Here is a 17102-nt window from a genome sequence, read left to right on the forward strand (position 1 = left end):
CGTTAGTATTTCTAATCTGGCATGAGGGCAACTGAGTAGAAATTAAGGTCAGGATGGATAAGTTTCACTTTCATAACCAACATTACTGTAAAACAATTTCAGAAATGTGTGTTTCCGCCGACAAGGGAGATCCTCCCAAAGGTAGAACTCTGGTTATAAGAAGGTGTATCTGTTTCCCCGAGAGATTTCCAGTTATTTTCTGTGCTCAAAGGCTGAAAGCCCGTTTTACCTGTTGGACTGGAGATTTTGTCTTCATAGGAAAACAAGTTGGAGTTTCAGGAAGAACAAGAAGTAGCCCGTGTCTTCTTCTCCCTGACAGGAGAGGAGTTAGAACCGATAGAAAAATAAGGCACAGAAGTCAGACAGTTGGAGTCCAAAATATCAGATTATTACATTAATTAAAAGCAAGAGTAAGGCTGGGCACAGTGGCTAATGCCTGCAATCCCAGCACTTTGGGAAGCTGAGGCAGGCGAATCACCTGAGGTCAGGAGATGGAGACCAGCCTGACCAACATGGTGAAACCCCGTCTCTACTAAAAATACAGAATTAGCTAGGCATGGTGATACATCCCTGTAATCCCAGCTACTCAGGAGGCTGAGACAGGAGAATTGCTTGAACCAGGGAGGTGGAGGTTGCAGTGAGTTGAGATTATGCCATTGCATTCCAGCCTGGGCAATAAAAGCAAAACTCCATCTCAAAACAAAACAAAACAAAAACAAAAAAACAAGATTATAAGGCATGACATTGGATATGTGGCCACAAGTGCAAATTAAACCTGCCCTTCCTGGACAAAGGTGTGTATCTATAGGCCTCCTCTCCCCAGCGTCTCCACCCCACCCCACCAGGGCAGAGGTGACCCCTGTAAGTCTTCTGCACGCAGAGAGCAGCTATTCTGAGCACAGGCTGACCCAGATGGGGGCCGAGAGAGGGAGAGTCTGAACTTTCTCAATTTCTTCTTTCAAGTCTACCAATTAGTTAAGTCATTTTTCCTCCCCAAAGGACAAGAGATGAAAGGAAGAAAATAGTTGGAAGGGTTTTTCCCAGAATTTTTTCTCCTGGATACATAGTGGACATTTCTTCCTCTCTAAGGAAACATGAGGAATGGGTACTCTGCGTTCCCTACCCCACAAACATGGTTGTCAACCAGATCCATTTAATGCTGGGAAACAGAATGATTGGATCTGGATCTCCCCTGTCCTTCCCAGGGGTGATGTCTAGGTTAGCCAGGATGGTTAACAGGAGAAGTAGGACAGGAGCAGGAAAGGGATGCTGAGCTGGGAGACTAGGACTATGTTTCCTCTGGGTACCACTTGTATGTGAGCAGCCGCTGAGTCTTCAGAGCAACCCTCTCACATTCCTGAGTGGTGTTGCAGCCCATGGCCTGGAGCCGGGTCTCAGGCTGTGTGGGTGTAGACTCATCACAGCTATGGTCACAGTTGGAAGTGACCTGAGGCCATCTGGTGTAGTGGCCTGTACACTGCCATTGTTGTGACCCTACCCCGACAGTCTCTGCCTTTCTCCTGTCCATGATGCCAGCCACCTCCTGACCACCCAGCAGCCCCCGGGGTAGGTGGGTACCAGGCATTGGGTGCCCCCGAAGAGGTGAAGGTGGGAGAGTAGGTAAGATGGAGGCTGAGATTCAACTGGACTAAGGCGGAATTGCGCCTGTGTACTCAGAAGCCACTGGAAAGCAAAGAGGAATGCTAATTCTTCCAGAATCAAACAGCATCACAAGTTATAAACAGAGGGGAAATTGTTACTTCATAAATATATGCTATTTCTCGATTAACTTTTTTGATTAACTCTGTGATTACATTATAATTGTGGGCCACCTAAGTACACAGTAATTATCACAAAAATCACAGGGTGATTATGGGTTTATTTCAGTCCGGTAAACTAAAGGGTTCCCAAGAGAGCCGAGAACCAGGAGTTACACGGCAATTAATCTGAGTTGCTTTTTACTTGAAGAAATAAAATGAAGTAATACATGCTTTAAAAAAAAAAAAAAAGAAGAAGAAAGAAAAAGAAAAAACCTCTTATCTATGCTGCAGATCAGAACAATAAGTCTTTGTCACCTGCAATTTCCCTCTTGCAATTTGTGCCTCCCCCAGCTGAGGCAGGGATATTTGCCTCCTGGATCTTGTCTCATGCGAGGGCCATTATTCTGCCTTTAGAAAGCCAGATGGTGTAAGTGACTTATAAAACACTTAATTGCAGCATTTTAAAGACATTTCTTTCTACTGATTCTAAATCTAAAGCAAACTTTCAAATTTGAACATGGAACACTGGTGAGACAGTGGTTATATTCCATCTTATAATTTGTATATGCAGTATTCTTTTTGATGAGGGGGCATATCAATGGATAATTCAGTTTTTAATAATCCAAATCTTAATACTTCAGATGAACAGCTGCATTCTTATTCTTCCCTTAGGCCACCATGTTCATTACACATATATGGCAATCTGTAATCTAGCCTAAAACAAGTTGTCTTACCATGTGTGGAATTTCAGGGGTTTTCAGGGAGGGGAATTATACACCCCTATTTCACAGCTCTGCAGAGAGCAGGCACCATGCGGGTACCAATGGTCTTGTGTTCACTTAGCTCCTAGAAACAGGAGCAAATGCTGGAGCAAGTGTCAGCAGGGAAAACAGAATACAGAGCCTCTTATTTCCTTCCTCTCTTTACTCTTTCAGGATTGACCGGAAAAAGGACAAGACAGAAAGGAAAATTTTGGATAGTCAAGAACGAGCCTTTTGGGATGTCCACAGGCCTGTGGTGAGAAAGCTCTACTCAGTTCTCTAGATCTTTTTTCTTAATTTTTCATTTTTATCTCTATAGGGAAAAGACCCTCTTTAGCCACCAGGTGTCTCATTCTTAAGAAAATCGCCGAGCTTTGTGGAACTGGTTTTGCCATTCATTTATATAATCTCAGTAAATTTCCTGGAATATATGTAAGTTCCACCTTTTAAAAAATTATTCATTCATGAAAATATGGAATTGCAAAAAGAGAAGCTATGGGAATTCCACCAAAAGACCTTTGGGTCCCAAAGGTTTACATTCCCCAAATTAACAATTTCCATTTCCACTGCTATTCAACTCTAAATCTTAAACTATTCTCTGTCGAATACAGTTAATTCTTGTTATCCATGGCAGCTATGTTCTATAAAGTCTTTGCAAACACTGAACTAGCGCACATTGAAGCATCACTCCCATGGGAACTACCAAGCTAGGTCCCTGTGAGCCTGTGGCCACAACATTTTTATCGGCTGATCAATACATAACCTTTTAAATGTGTTTCTGTGTAAAGACACCTTACGTAATATATATCATTGATGCATTAACATTAAACTCATGGACAACAGCACTATTGTTCATGCCTGCACAAAGCTTCGCTAACACGTTTATTTCCTCCTAAGGCACATTAGACTCTTGCTTGGGAACGGTGGACAGCACTTCAGCACTGTCCTTGGGGCCATCTTAAACAGCAAAATCACCAACAAAAAGCACAAAAATGCAGAAAAGTTGCCACTAAATTAGCCCTAAATAGACGGGCCTGAAACAAAAAGGCGGGACATCACCTTGTTCAATTTCAGTGGGAAACACGCACATCAGTCTACTCAAGGTGCAACTACTGATGAGGTGGTTATAAAAGAAATTGAGGAAGTAGGCAAATTCACAAATGCAAAAATGTGTAAATAATGAGGTTTGACTGTATTTCTGATTTCATGTTATTAAAACAAATCTTGCATTTTCCTTATGGAAATGGAACTAAAAAGAATAAACTGTTGGTCTTCTTAAAATTTAATTAAAAGCAAAAATAAATAAATAGCTACTCATCCTGATATCATGGAGTCTTTTTCAAATGGTTAAGTATGTTAAAAAAAAAATTTTTAAAGGGCTGTACCTGATGCAATCTTGCCACTTGAATAGCTAATTTGCTCTTAAAAACTGTGCACTATACCCTCTACATATCATCCTTAGATTATGAGGTAAGCTTTTCTAGATCATATGAGAACTCCACAGAGGAACACATATTATGGCAAAATGGAAAAAAATCATGCATTGTCTGTAATGGAAAAAGATAAAGATTGATCCTGTTGGTGTGACATGGGCTAAATTGGAAGTGTAATTTTCACATAGTAATTTATGTGATGTGTGTGTTTTTTTTTTCTCAGCCAGGCTGTGTGAACACAACAGAAATGGACATCCGAAAATGTCGACGTTTGAAGAATCCACAAAAGGTTAAAAAGGTTCGCTAGTTTAGCTGAGTTAAAAATTCCTGATGTAAATAGCCCTTCCAGTTCTAGTACTATTCAAATAGTAATTTGCTACTTGTAATTCCGCCACCTTTTGTCTTTTGAAACTGTAACCATTTCACAAATATTGATTGAGCAGCTGATGCATGCTTGGCACTGTGCTGGTGCTAGGATACAGTGGCAGGTCCTCACGGAGCCCAAAGCATGGCAGGGAGTAAAACAAGCCAACAGGCAACAGGGCCATGAATGCTGTGTTAGGAGATGTACGAGACAGTTGAGGAGCCCAGGAGGGGCAGCTAAGCCAGACCTGGAGGGGACGGGGGTAAGGGGCTTCCCAAGGACTTCCTGAAAGAGGGTCAGCTGTTCTAAAGGGTTAAGTTCTAGTTGTCTCTGGGGAGGTGGCAGGGAAGGCAGGAAACAAAAGGAACAAGAAGTGGCAAAGCTCACAGGTGAAAGCAAGCTTTGTACTTAGAAGCAAATGAAAGTCTCTTTTATGTTTTATTTTATTTTATTTTATTTTTTGATAGAGCTGGATCACCCAAACTCAAACCACCATCTTGCCCAACAGTGAATGACCCAGTGGTGTCTTGTGTTTCACTTTACTGAAAGGAGTAGTGGCCACAGCATATCTGAGGGTACCATGGTCAGACTCCTCCACAATTTGTACATGCCACCCTCTCTACAGCACCAGGGACAATATTGCAGGAGAGCATGACCAGACTCCATAATATTAATTTCCAAAGAGTGGGCCGGGTGCATTGGCTCACACCTGTTATCCCAACACTTTGGGAGGCTGAGGCGGGTGGATCACCTGAGGTTGGGAGTTCAAGACCAGCTTGACCAAGAAAGAATAGAGAAACCCCGTCTCTACTAAAAATACAAAATTAGCTGGGCACAGTGGTGCATACCTGTAATTCCAGCTTCTTGGGAGGCTGAGGCAGAAGAATCACTTGAACCCGGGAGGCAGAGGTTGCGGTGAGCCAAGGTCGTGCCATTGCACTCCAGCCTGGGTGACAAGAGCGAGACTCCGTCTCAAAAAACAAAAAAAATATCCAAAGAATGGAGATGCATCCCCACGCATTTATATTTCTTGTGATGATCAATTAGCTCTCTTTCATGTATGTATCAAAACACACACACACACACACACACACACTAGACATGGCATATGTATATAAACTTCTTTAATCTACTTACATATTTTGTTCTTCACTGAGATAATAATACCCACTGTATTATATTTTAAAATGTTATTCCTAAAATGTCCTCATTTCATCTTCAAGAGCCCCATAATTCTAACATTACAGAAGTTCATGGAGTCTCATCCACCTTATCTGAGCCCTTTTTCATTTTGATGATATTGACTACACATTGCTTGCCCTTCAGGGTTTCGTTTCTTTCCCATTGTGAAGATTGTGTTTAGTCTGTCCATAATACCAGGAACAGCTTTAAACGTAGCTATAGCTACAGACATGTGGAGAAACAGAGGCCAGAAAAGTGTTTAACTTGAACGGGAAACCCTGAAAGGCTGCCATCCCAGTTTTGTACCAGATGGGCATCTGCTGACCAACAGAAATGTAGAGGGGATCTTTTGTGCATACTCTTCGGCAGTGGTTCTTGAACTTTCTTTATTCAGAATCTTTTGGGGCATTTGATAAAAATGCAGATTTCCAAACCCACCCAGAAAGATTCTGATGCAGTAAGTCCAGGGGGTGAGGGGATACTCAGCAACATGTCTTTTCCAAGCACACCCAGGTGATTCTTTGTAGATGGTCTATTAATCATATCTGGAGAAACACTGAGATACAAGGAGGCTATTTTCAGCCCAGTAAAAGGCAGGATTTGGGTCATAGTGGTACCCCAAAGATGAGATGGCATGCCTTAAGAGGCAGCATTCTCATCATTGAAGAAATAAAAGTAGAGACCAATCTCGTATTGTCATGAGGGGATTCAGGAAATTGGATGAGTCATTGAACTAGCTGACCCCTAAGCCACCCTCCGACTCTGCAGGTGGATGACACTCTGTGCTTGCTTCTTCTCCTAGTCCGTGTATGGCGTGACTGAAGAGTCCCAGGCACAGAGCCCAGTGCATGTACTCAGCCAACCAATCAGGAAAACAACAAAAGAGGACATCCGGAAACAGGTGAATGAATTGACGGCTCGCATTCCCAGGAGGAGACGGGGCCAGTTTAAAAACCCTTCCAAATGTTCACCTCTGAAGATTGAGCAAGCTTTGAGTTCCTGGAAACCACAGTGGAACCCAGCTGTGGGTGATTGAACCTTTAAGTGCTGTGTGTGAATGAGCCACGGAAGCTTGAGAGAGAATTGTCTACCCAGTTCCTCCAGCAGTTATTAGAAAAGGGTGTAAATGAGTCATCCCGTGCCTTGGGGTAACTGCTGTAGTGGGGTTTCCCACAGTCCGCTGTGGGAGCTGGAGGAAGGAGGGGGCTCATGTCACACAGTCCTTATAATTGGAATGCACTTCCAGACTAAACCAGCTCAGGATGATGTACTTTATTGCTGTGATTTGAAAGGAAAGCTTAAGAATAAATAAAGCCCTACTCCCAATGCCTTTTCAGCATTACTTGGTTGAATGTTATTTTCTTTCATGCTGAGGAGCCCAGGTCAACAGACAATGGCTAATTATATTACTTCCTTCTGATATTTACTGGTAACAAAGCAACCTACTGTTTGTATTATGTCTTGCTGGTTTCTAGAGGGCAAAACCCAAAGGAGAAAACTTTTAGGTGCTTGCCCTTGACAAATGTATTATCTGAGGATAAGAGGTAATGGATTTATGAAAAAAAGCTATTTGGCCAGGCTCAGTGGCTCATGCCTGTAATCCCAGCACTTTGTGAGTCCAAGGCAGGTGGATCATCCGAGGTAAGGAGTTCGAGACCAGGCTGACCAATATGATGAAACCCCATCTCTACTAAAAATACAAAAAAGTTAGCCAGGTGTGGTGGCTTGTGACTGTAGTCCCAGCTACTCAGGAGGCCAAGACAGGAGAATCGCTTGAACCTGGGAGGCAGAGGTTGCAGTGAGCCGAGATCATGCCACTGCACTCCAGCCTGGGCAACAGAATGAGACTATCTCAAAAAAAAAAAAAAAAAAAAAAAAAAAAAAGACAAAAACAAAAAAAACAGAAAAAAAGCTCTTTGATGATTCCAGTCAAGCATGCCAAGGACACGGGCGTGACGTGCATGTGAAAGGTGGGCAGAGGAGGGGTCACTGGGGATTATTCAAAACAGGTATTTATGGTGCACATTTCACCTGTCCGTGCCATTGTTAAGTTTTGTAGAATATATATTGCCTTTAAGTTTTGGAAAGCAAGACTTAAATCACACCACAGTAGAGGAGGAGAGGAGACACAGGCTAAATTGTAGAATGTGAATCTTGTATGATAGGGATGTCCAGAGGCACAAGTAAGTTGCTGGAGGGCAGAGCTGAGGGAGTTGGAGATGTCTGGCCAGAGGAGCTATTTGGATCTTGGTGGAAATGCAGGATTTGGGTTTGTGGAGCAAGGGGAAAAAATAATTGTAGTTTGGTCTTAATGTCCGTGTTCTCTATTTTCCCAGATAACATTTTTGAACACACAGATCGACAGACATTGTTTGAAAATGTCCAAAGTGGCTGAAAGGTATGTTTTCCTTCAATAATATTACTGCTTTCTTCTAATTTAACAGGGAAGAAATGTTACAGGGTTATGGTTAACAAATGTGTTCAACGCCAAGGGTGAGACTGCAGTTATTCCTTAGACTGGGGTGCAAAAAAACCCACAGGCTCCATGTGAGTATAACTAAGATAACAGACCTCCCTTGAGTGATGTCAAGAAATGTTCCATTGCTAAGGCTTTACAGGGGGTGGCCACGGGACCTTGTCAATCAAGGAAGAATGTCCTTTAAAGCTACATAATGCACCTTTGCCTTCAGCCTCTTGATTAATGCAAATGGAAATTGCTCCCTTTTCAGCTATAAAATGCCCAGATTCACTTTATAGGGGAAAAGAAATTGTGCGTGTCCTTTGAGGCGCTGGCCACATAGACAGGAGGGGACTGCATCATCGGGAAGAGTTCCGCCTCCACACGCCATCAACCACTGAACTGCATCGAATCAACTGTAAAGAAAATATTTGGCCCCTCCAGCCTGGCTTCCACAGCGATGTGTGTGCTTCAGTCTGCACCAGTAGCTGGTTTCACTCTGTTAACTCGTGGGAGACTCAATAGACTCAATTTTATCAACTAAATGGTCTGTTTTTTTAACTCTTCCGTGAAGACGGGAGACCACATGGGGAATCTATATGGAATAAATCTAACCAGGCAGCTCAGTAGTGAACATTTATTCGTCCATATGCTGCCATTAAAGCAATGACCAATTGCTGAAGGAATCAAGAGCTTAAGTTGGGTCTTGGTATTTATGGGATGTCAGATAAACTGAGTCTTTTAAGCCCAGCTCCTACAGGGGGCTGGCAGTGTGAGCTCCCTGTAAGCCTATAAGCCTTTCTCTGCTGGCCCCTGGGTTGATTCACATCTTTTTTTCTAGATAAATTACAACAAATGGAAGGTATAAAAACTCCAACCCCAAACAAAGAGTCTGATTGAATACCCTACCTTCAGGGGCTAAGGACACCCCTGGACTTGGGCTCACATCTTTATTCCAGGGTTTCTCAATCATGGTGCTAGTGACATTCTGAGCCAGATAATTCTTTGTTGTGTTCTTAATGTCCTATGAATTATAGGATATTTAGCAGCATTCCTGACCTCTCCCCATTAGAGGCCAGTAGTCCCCCTACCACAATTGTGAGAATCAAAAATGTCTCCAGACATTGCCAAATGTCCCCCGGTGGGGTGAAAGTCACACCCATTGAGAATCACTGATATTCCTGCTTTTTCTAGGCAAATGTTCTGGAAAGTTGCCGTGGCTGGAGCTCAGCTTACAGTCAGGTAGTGATCACTCTGGAGTTGCCGTTTCAGCTAGCTGTGTATGCTGCAGAATCACCTCATACCTCCTCTCTCATCATGTGTGGCTTCTGGCCAGAGTACCAGGCTTTGAAAATGCTTTTTAGGTCTCACTGTGGTTCCTTTGCCCCAGAAAGGTGGCTGTGAGTGAAACAGCAGCATGGTCTCAACTCTCTTGGTGTCATCCATGGCCTGTGAGGAACCACGAGCTTTTTTCTCTGTGAACTAGGGACAGAAATGGCTGTCCTAGGATACTTTGAGGGTCGGTGTGCTAGCAATGCTCATATCTGGCTTTGAAAGGTGGAAGGGCTCTTTAGGGTTTGCAGTTTAGAAGAGCATATATATGGAAGCATCTTCCTTTGGATCTATTTGCTCAGGTCCAGTGGTTCTAAGTACCATAATCCAGGTGAGGGAGGGGGTTAAAAAATGGAAATTCTCAAGCCTCAGCCCTAGGGATTCAGATTCAGTGGTTCCAGGGTAGAGCCAAGAAATTCACATTTTGGATAATCATTAAGTGGACTGATCTGGTCTTTCAGGATCCAGTGAAGCCATTGCCTGCTACTCAGGCTGACCTGAGAGCTCACATACAATTTGTTGTATCTTTGGGATGCAGAGAAAGAGCCTGAACCCATCAGCATGAGGTAGGCAGACTCCAGGGCAGGTGTGCCGGGAGACCAAGGAATGGAGGAAACCAAGGTGGCGGCAGGGAACCTGGCCCATCCTATTGTTTGTTTGTTTCCTTGCTGTCAGGGAGGGGCCCCACCTGGTACCACCTAATTACGCTTGAGAGGCTGCTCAAATTGAAGGATTATTCCAACTGGCTACTCCTCGGTGCCCAGCTAGAAGCTTTCATGAGTCTCTGCCCGGCAGAGGCTGGATTTTATTCCCAGCAGCAATAACTGGCAACTTTTCAATGTGACACGAGGGTTTTTCATTAGAGCCGCAAGGAAACCCCCAGATAAGGAGGAGGAGGGAAAGGAGATGCATGTTAGCTGGAGATAAAGCAGCTGGGAGCCGGGCCTGTCAGTGGCTCTGTGAGGATGGGGCCAGGGAGGAGGTGCTGGCAGCTAGTGAGAAGCTGCCAGAGATCAGGCTGAGCTCTCTCAGGTGGACACATACATCCCCATCCCGATCTGGCTTCCCTGGGTCTGCTCCAGGTGATAAGTGGCAATTCATCAGAACCACATCCCCCAGGAAAGGACTTCATTGTTTTTCACTCAGTTCTGTGAGAACTAATAGTGGGGAGAGGCAGGAGAGTTGGGGTCAGCGAGTCTGGGCTCTGGGATGTCTACAGTCAGGGTTGGACTAAAGGGTGCATCCAGACCATCAGGGAGGGAAAAAGGGAACTTTGCAAACTAAAGGGGCAGAACAGATAGTTTAGGGGATGGGTCTGGAACCCACCATCGAGGTTTGAATCCTGCCCCTGCCATTTCCTATTTTCTAACTGATGAAACCAGTGGCTTCTTCTCTCAGTGCCTGTTTTCACCTCTTTAGAGGGGAGATAGTAGTTGTATTTAAATTATAGGGTTAATGAGTTCATGCATGGCAAAAGCAGGGTCCAGTCCTTGGGACTCAGTCTGTACTAGGAATGTGAATAATTATTATTTTCCAGCATGACACTTAACTGTGCTTTGGAAGAGAGCAGAATTCAAGTGTGTGAGACGGAATGAACTGGATATATGGTACTTAAAGGAGCAAAAAAGGGCAGGCCAAGGAGGGAGGATGCTAATGCAATTCTTTTCTGCACCCTCTGTCTCCCCTCAGTCTCCCACACAGAGATCTCTGCAGTCTGCCTAAGGCTGACCTTACGTTGCATGTCTCCTTCCACTGCCTCACACGCCGTCACTAATCTGGGGCTTTGGAGGAGAAAAGACGTGCTCTTCTGCACAGAATTTCTCAGATCGTCCCAATTCCAAGTATTCTGTCCATTATCTTCCTGGGTGCTTAAGTGTCCCCAAAATGCCAGCATCATGGCAACCAAACTACATTTCCTAGGCTGCCTTTTGCACCTGGAAGCAACACAAAGGCTTTCTGAGCTGTTACCCAATTTTTGTTGCAGAATGTATTGTCCCTGCACACACACATGAGTGTCTCAGATAAATGACACTTAACACCCTGAGCTTTTTATTTTAACTATTTTTTAATGACAGTCTTTCTTAAATATGGTTCATCCACCTGCCTTCCTAACAAAAGGACACTACATTTCAGTTAATTTTTCTAGATGACTCAGAGTCAGTAGTCTTCTATTATGCTTTAAAACTGTCGGTGGTCAGGATCTTATAAGGTGCCACAAACTGCTTCTCCATCCCTAAATGGCCCCAGATGATAATATTCTTTGAATTCCTGTTTCTGCCTTTTAGTTTTCTGTTTGTCTGCTTGTCTCTACTGGCCCTTCCCCCTCTCTACCGAACCCCTGCTTTCCAATCTGCAGCAGACCATGTGTATCAGTTAGCTGTTGCTGAGTAACAAAACACCCCAAAACTCAGTGGCTTAAAAAATAGGCTTTCACTATTGCTCACATGTCTATGTGCCACCTGGCTCCACTGGTCTCAGCCATGTTTCTCTATGTGGCTATGGGTTGGCTAGGCAGCTCTGCTGCTCTTGGCTGGGCTCTCTCACATGTTTGGCTTCTGCTGGTTTAGGATGGCCTCAGCTGGGACAGTTGAGCGCTCCTTAACATGGTCTCTCACCCTCCAGCAGGCTAGTTTGACCTTTTCCACATGGGGATAGTGGGATTCCAAGAGAGAGAACAGAAGCATGCAAAACTCTTGCAGATTAGAACTGGCATTCTGTCACTTCTGTTGCCTTTTATTGGCTAAAACAAGTCACTAAGCTGGACTAGATTCAAGGGTTGACGAAATAGACTCCTTTTTTGAAACTGAACTACCACACCAGGAAATCAAATAACAAAATTGATTAGCTTTGATCCTAAAGCAAGTGTGAAAAGTCTTTTTTGTGAGGTATGTTGTTCCCAATAACAATGAACCTTGAGGCATGGTGTTTATTTCATCATGTTCAGAGGCTCTTATGCTCACTTTTCTCATTTGTGTTCTCTGGACAATTGAAGCTGCCAGATAAATGAGGTCTTACTCTTCTTCGCAAGCATCCCCAAGGGAGTCCCTTTTTTTACTTCACCTAAGCCTTATAGCACTTGACAAACCAACTTTGAGAAGCAACAGTCCATGCATTTTAGTCCCAAACTATCTAGAGTCTCCATGTTTGGCTGCGATTCCCCAGAGACTTCTCCCCACCCATAGCAAGCTACACCGCAATCACTGCAGCTATCCCAATGCACTGCTGCACATGGAGGGATCAAAATGTTTCATTCCGTACCTGCATCTGTATTTGGCTCATCCTCACCCTATTACTGGGAGCCATTTGTGTGTCACAGCTGACTGCTGAATTGATTTTTTTTAGCATCATCTTGCTTGCCCGTATCTGAGATTGCCGCTGCTCCCTGAAATTGGATGCTGGTTCTTCCTCCACCTCCTGACCCTCAGTAATCATGAAATGTAATTAATGAAATGAGATAAGACAGCAAGGGACTGGATACCATAAGGGTCTGTTTAAAACCTGCTAGGGTGATAGAGGTTTGTCAACTTAATGTCTAATGATAGTTTCAGGGGAGGAAAAACGAGGGTCACAGAAGTCATTACAACTTTGCTTTTATGGGATTCCAGAAACCATGAGGTCTTTGCTCCGCCTTTCTCCTAGCCTGTTCTAGGTGACAGGAAAAAAAGACCAGAGGTATCATTATAGCCAGAGTGACCATATCCAGACCAAGATCTGGAATCTGTGGCATGTAGGAAAGAAGGGGCCTCCATACCTGGCCTGGTGTAAGCTCTTCTTGCTGCAGGGCTAAATTCGCCTTCCTGCTCCTTCACTCATCTGAAGTTTCTCTATTGAATGTGTTTTCTCTGGGTCACCTGCAATTAAGGATTTCTTTTTTAATATTCTCTCTACTTCCCACCTTCTCCAAGTGAAAAAAAAAGCTAGATTAATTAATTAATTGCTAGGAATCAACTTACTTCTTTCCTCTCCACAGTGCTGCTCTGCTTCTCATTTTCCTTTCTAATCAGATCCTTCCTGTCCTGGTTCCCTGTTGTGCATCACAGTTCAGAAACTGCGTGTAGCAAAGCGAGGCATGCCAGCATGCACTCCTCTTCACCCCCTTTCACATTCCGTTTTCAGGTCTTCTCATGTGGAGGCTCTGATTTCATAATGAATGCTTTAGTACGTTTGTATTATATTTCTAAAGTAGGACTAATGGTCATATCCCATAATGCTTTAGATTCCAGACCTCGTTTTTGTTTTTTGTTTGTTTGTTTTCCTGAATAATAGTTTCCCATGGCTGCATGCCATACTTCACTGTCCCTTTTTCCTGGAGCCTAGCCATTTCAATATCTCTTCATCTTCTCCCACCTGCTCTATATATGTGTCCTTAGCTCTAGGGATTCCTCCTAGGCATTGCTTAACTCAGGATGGACAGCATTTCTTCTTCCTCCAACTCGTCATAGTTTTATGGTTTTTTTTTTTTTTTTTTTTTTTTTGGTCACATTTATACAGTTTGTAGCAAAATTGTAAGTCTTTTTTTGTTAAGAGGGAAAGGATAAAATCTAAAACTTTTATTTTTTTCATATTTTCTCAAGTGGTTGGACTGTATGCTTACTAAATTCTCTTTATTTCCTTCCCCTCCAAGTTTATCAAAGGTAGACCATAATTAGCAATCTAAATTGGGAAGGTTCTGCATTAATAACTGTCCTTCTACCAGGATTGGTTACTATTATTAGAAGCTGTGACTTTGCTGTTAGCTCAGCTCTAACAGCTCTCTGAGATCCAGAGAGCTGTTTGCTATTTAATGGCATAGTAGGCACTGAATAATGTCTACTAAATGACTGACCACAGAGTGTACCCCTGGTAGCCATCTGGTAGATTTTTGCCACTTACTAAAGGGTCATGGGGCAGGAGTATGTGAACAAATCAGCCAGTTCCACATTTCCACCCAAGACCCAGTTCAAAGCCCACAACGATGGTGGGTAGTACATTTGCTAAAGGTTGACAGATCAGCATCTTCTAGTGATGTGAGAATGTGTCATTTGAAAATAACAAAAACATATAACAATCAGGAGTCAGTGACAAAGGGACAAGAATGCTAAAATTGCTCAATGAGAAATATTATTCCTAATGGATTTCTGAATTTCCTATATTTATTTTCTTTCTTCCATCTCATCCCAATTCTGCTTTTCTGCCACTCACACCCAGCAGTTGGGAGACCATTGCTGCTGTGTACTGTTATATGCTGGACATGGTACAAAGCTCTTTACATACCTCTATTTTCTTCTCTCTTTTTGCTTTTCCTGTCCTCCCTCTAGTCTTTCTGTGGCCATTGGTATTGACTTTGGACAGAAATGGTACTGTGTGTTGGCCATTGCTGCCTCCTTCATTGCTTGCCTGGCCTTCTCGTTGTCTTGTGTGTCCCAAGCAGACTCTGTTCATCTTGTCATCTGTACACTACCAGGAAGCATATGTTCTGAAAGAGACAACCTCTCTGGCTCATTCTACAAAGGGCTGCCTTGATGAACTTGCCTTCACACTCCCATCACCTTCATTCCCTTTTCAACTGTATTGGTTTGATTCCAAGCAATAAAACCCCAGCTTGAACCTGGTTCTGCAAAATAGGAGCATACGTTGGCTCCCAGAATACAAGGAGGGGCTGTGGAATTGAACCCTGGGAAAGGCAGCAATGCCACCAAGCTCAGGAAGAGCTGGAGCCAGGGCCATCAGTGCCTCCGAGACCCGTTTTTCCTCTCTGGTCCTGCCCACTTTCCACACTGGCCTTATTCTCTTTCATGACAGACATGTGTTAGGAAACATGATACCACCAGCCCTTGAACTTTGTGACTATACAACTTTGGTATGGTTTGGCTGTGTCCCCACTCAGATCTCATCTTGTAGTTCCCATAATCCCCACATGTGGTGGGAGGGACCCAGTGGGAGGTAATTGAATCATGGGGGTGTTTTCCCCCATGCTATGCTCGTGATAGTAAGTTCTCATGAGACCTGATGGCTTTATAAGGGGCTTCCCCCTTCATTCAGTTCTCATTCTCCTTCCTGTCACCATGTGAAGAAGGACATGTTTGCTTCCCCTTCCCCCATGACTGTAAGTTTCCTAGGCCTCCCCAGCCATGCTGAACCATGAGTCAATTAAACCTCTTTCCTTTATAAATTACCCAGTCTTGGGTATTTCTTCATAGCAGCGGGAGAATGGACTAATACAAGCTTCTACTGCTGAAGCTGGGGAAAGAAGATATGAACCTCACTTGCGTCAGGTATCTGTTCCTGGACAAATCAGCCATGGCCAGGAGCAGGGTTTATAAATAAATACATGGCAGCTTCTGAAGTAGCTTTGTGTACGTGTCAGACTACAATTCTCAGGAGACAAGCAGAACTGAGCAGAAACCCAGAGAGGCCCTCTATGCCTGCTCACCCATTTTGGAGGACTCACCATGCAGAATCCCTATCTGCTTCACTCAGATTCCCAAGAGACCCAGCATAAGGGTTAACACAACCAAGTGCACTCACTGTATTCCTAGGCAGCACTTCTCTCTCCATTTGGATCTCCTTTCATGGCTAAGAAATGGCACTGGACAGCCTAGGCACAAACCTAAAAGCCTTTTAACTCTCTGCATTAAGCTTAGATGTTATCCTATGGGGCCAACCTTCATTTCTTTCCTGTGTCCCACCTTAGAAGCTCTAGCTACCAGGCATAAAGCATCTCCAGCCTAGATTAAAGAGACAGGAGAGCAAGGAAAAGGCAAGGAGTCCTTGCTTTCATTTCTTGTACTGTTTCTGCACAGTCCGATGATGTTGAGAAACATAAGGGAAGAGGAGACCACCTTCCCTCTCTGCCCAGCTTGGGGTGTTCTTTCACCTCCTCTCAGTCTTTGGCTACCCCAACTGTGTTAACCCTCTCTGCAACTCTCTCTGGAAAGGATCACCCTCCCCTGCCCACAAGAAGCTAGGAGAGCGGTTGAGGCAGCAGACTGCTAAATGTCCAAGTCAACCGTGGGAACCTGCAAAATGCACTTTGCTGTCTCCTGTATTTTCCATGCAATGATGATGGCAAATAGGACAAATGAGGGTGCATAGATTCATGAATACTGGGTTTATTTGCAAGGATTGTGATAGTGGCAGTGAAATAAAACATGGTAGTGCCATTATGCACCTTTTATCTACTGCCACACTCCTCCAGGTGACTTTATTTTCTACATAAGTAAATGTAGAAAGAAATAATACATTTTTTTCACATAAATCGCTCTCAAACTACAACTGTGGTAGGCAGAATAATGATCTCTCAAAGATGTCCATGTTCTAATCCCCAGAACCTGTGAATAGGTTATGTTACATGACAAGGAGAATTCAGGTTGCAGGTGGACTTAAAGTTGCTAATCAGTTGACCTTAAAATACAGAGATTATCCTGGATTGCCCAGATGGGCCCAGCATAATCACAGGTGCCCTGAAATGTGGCAGAGAGAGGCAGAAGAGTCGGTGTCAGAGTGATGCAGCATGAGAAAACCATAGCTGGCTTTGCAGATGGAAGAGGGGTCCATGAGCCAAGGAATGAGGAGAGCCTCTAGAAGCTGGAAAAAGGCAAGCAAATGAATTCTTCCCTAGAGCCTCCAGAAGGAACATCACCCTGCTGACACCTTGATTTTAGCTCAGTGAGACCCATTTCAGATTTCTGACTCTTAGAATTATAAGACAATCCATTTGTATTGTTTTCAGCTACTAAATATGAGATGATCTGTTCCAGCAGCCCTTAGAAACAAATATAAAACCCCAATCTCTCCCCTTCTCTTAGAATCTGAAGACCAAATTGTTCATCC

The 17102-nt window shown here is 43.7% G+C and overlaps 1 protein-coding gene across 17 annotated transcripts in view; it reads left to right on the forward strand.

The window, feature by feature from the left end:
* The window catches only part of RGS6 (regulator of G protein signaling 6), a 626146-nt gene that overhangs the window by 529413 nt on the left and 79631 nt on the right, over nucleotides 1-17102 (forward strand). For all 17 annotated transcript variants that reach the window (XR_012415918.1, XR_006699606.3, XR_010588539.2 and 14 more), the window contains exons 9-12: nucleotides 2696-2777; nucleotides 4178-4252; nucleotides 6303-6401; nucleotides 7837-7898. Coding sequence is in view for 14 of the 17 variants with exons in the window: in XM_045396654.3 (XP_045252589.2) it covers nucleotides 2696-2777; nucleotides 4178-4252; nucleotides 6303-6401; nucleotides 7837-7898 (318 nt within the window). In the remaining 3 variants the exon portion in view is untranslated. The remainder of the gene's footprint in view (nucleotides 1-2695; nucleotides 2778-4177; nucleotides 4253-6302; nucleotides 6402-7836; nucleotides 7899-17102) is intronic.

This window comes from Macaca fascicularis, chromosome 7 (genome assembly GCF_037993035.2).
Source record: "Macaca fascicularis isolate 582-1 chromosome 7, T2T-MFA8v1.1".
Classification (NCBI taxonomy): domain Eukaryota; kingdom Metazoa; phylum Chordata; class Mammalia; order Primates; family Cercopithecidae; genus Macaca; species Macaca fascicularis.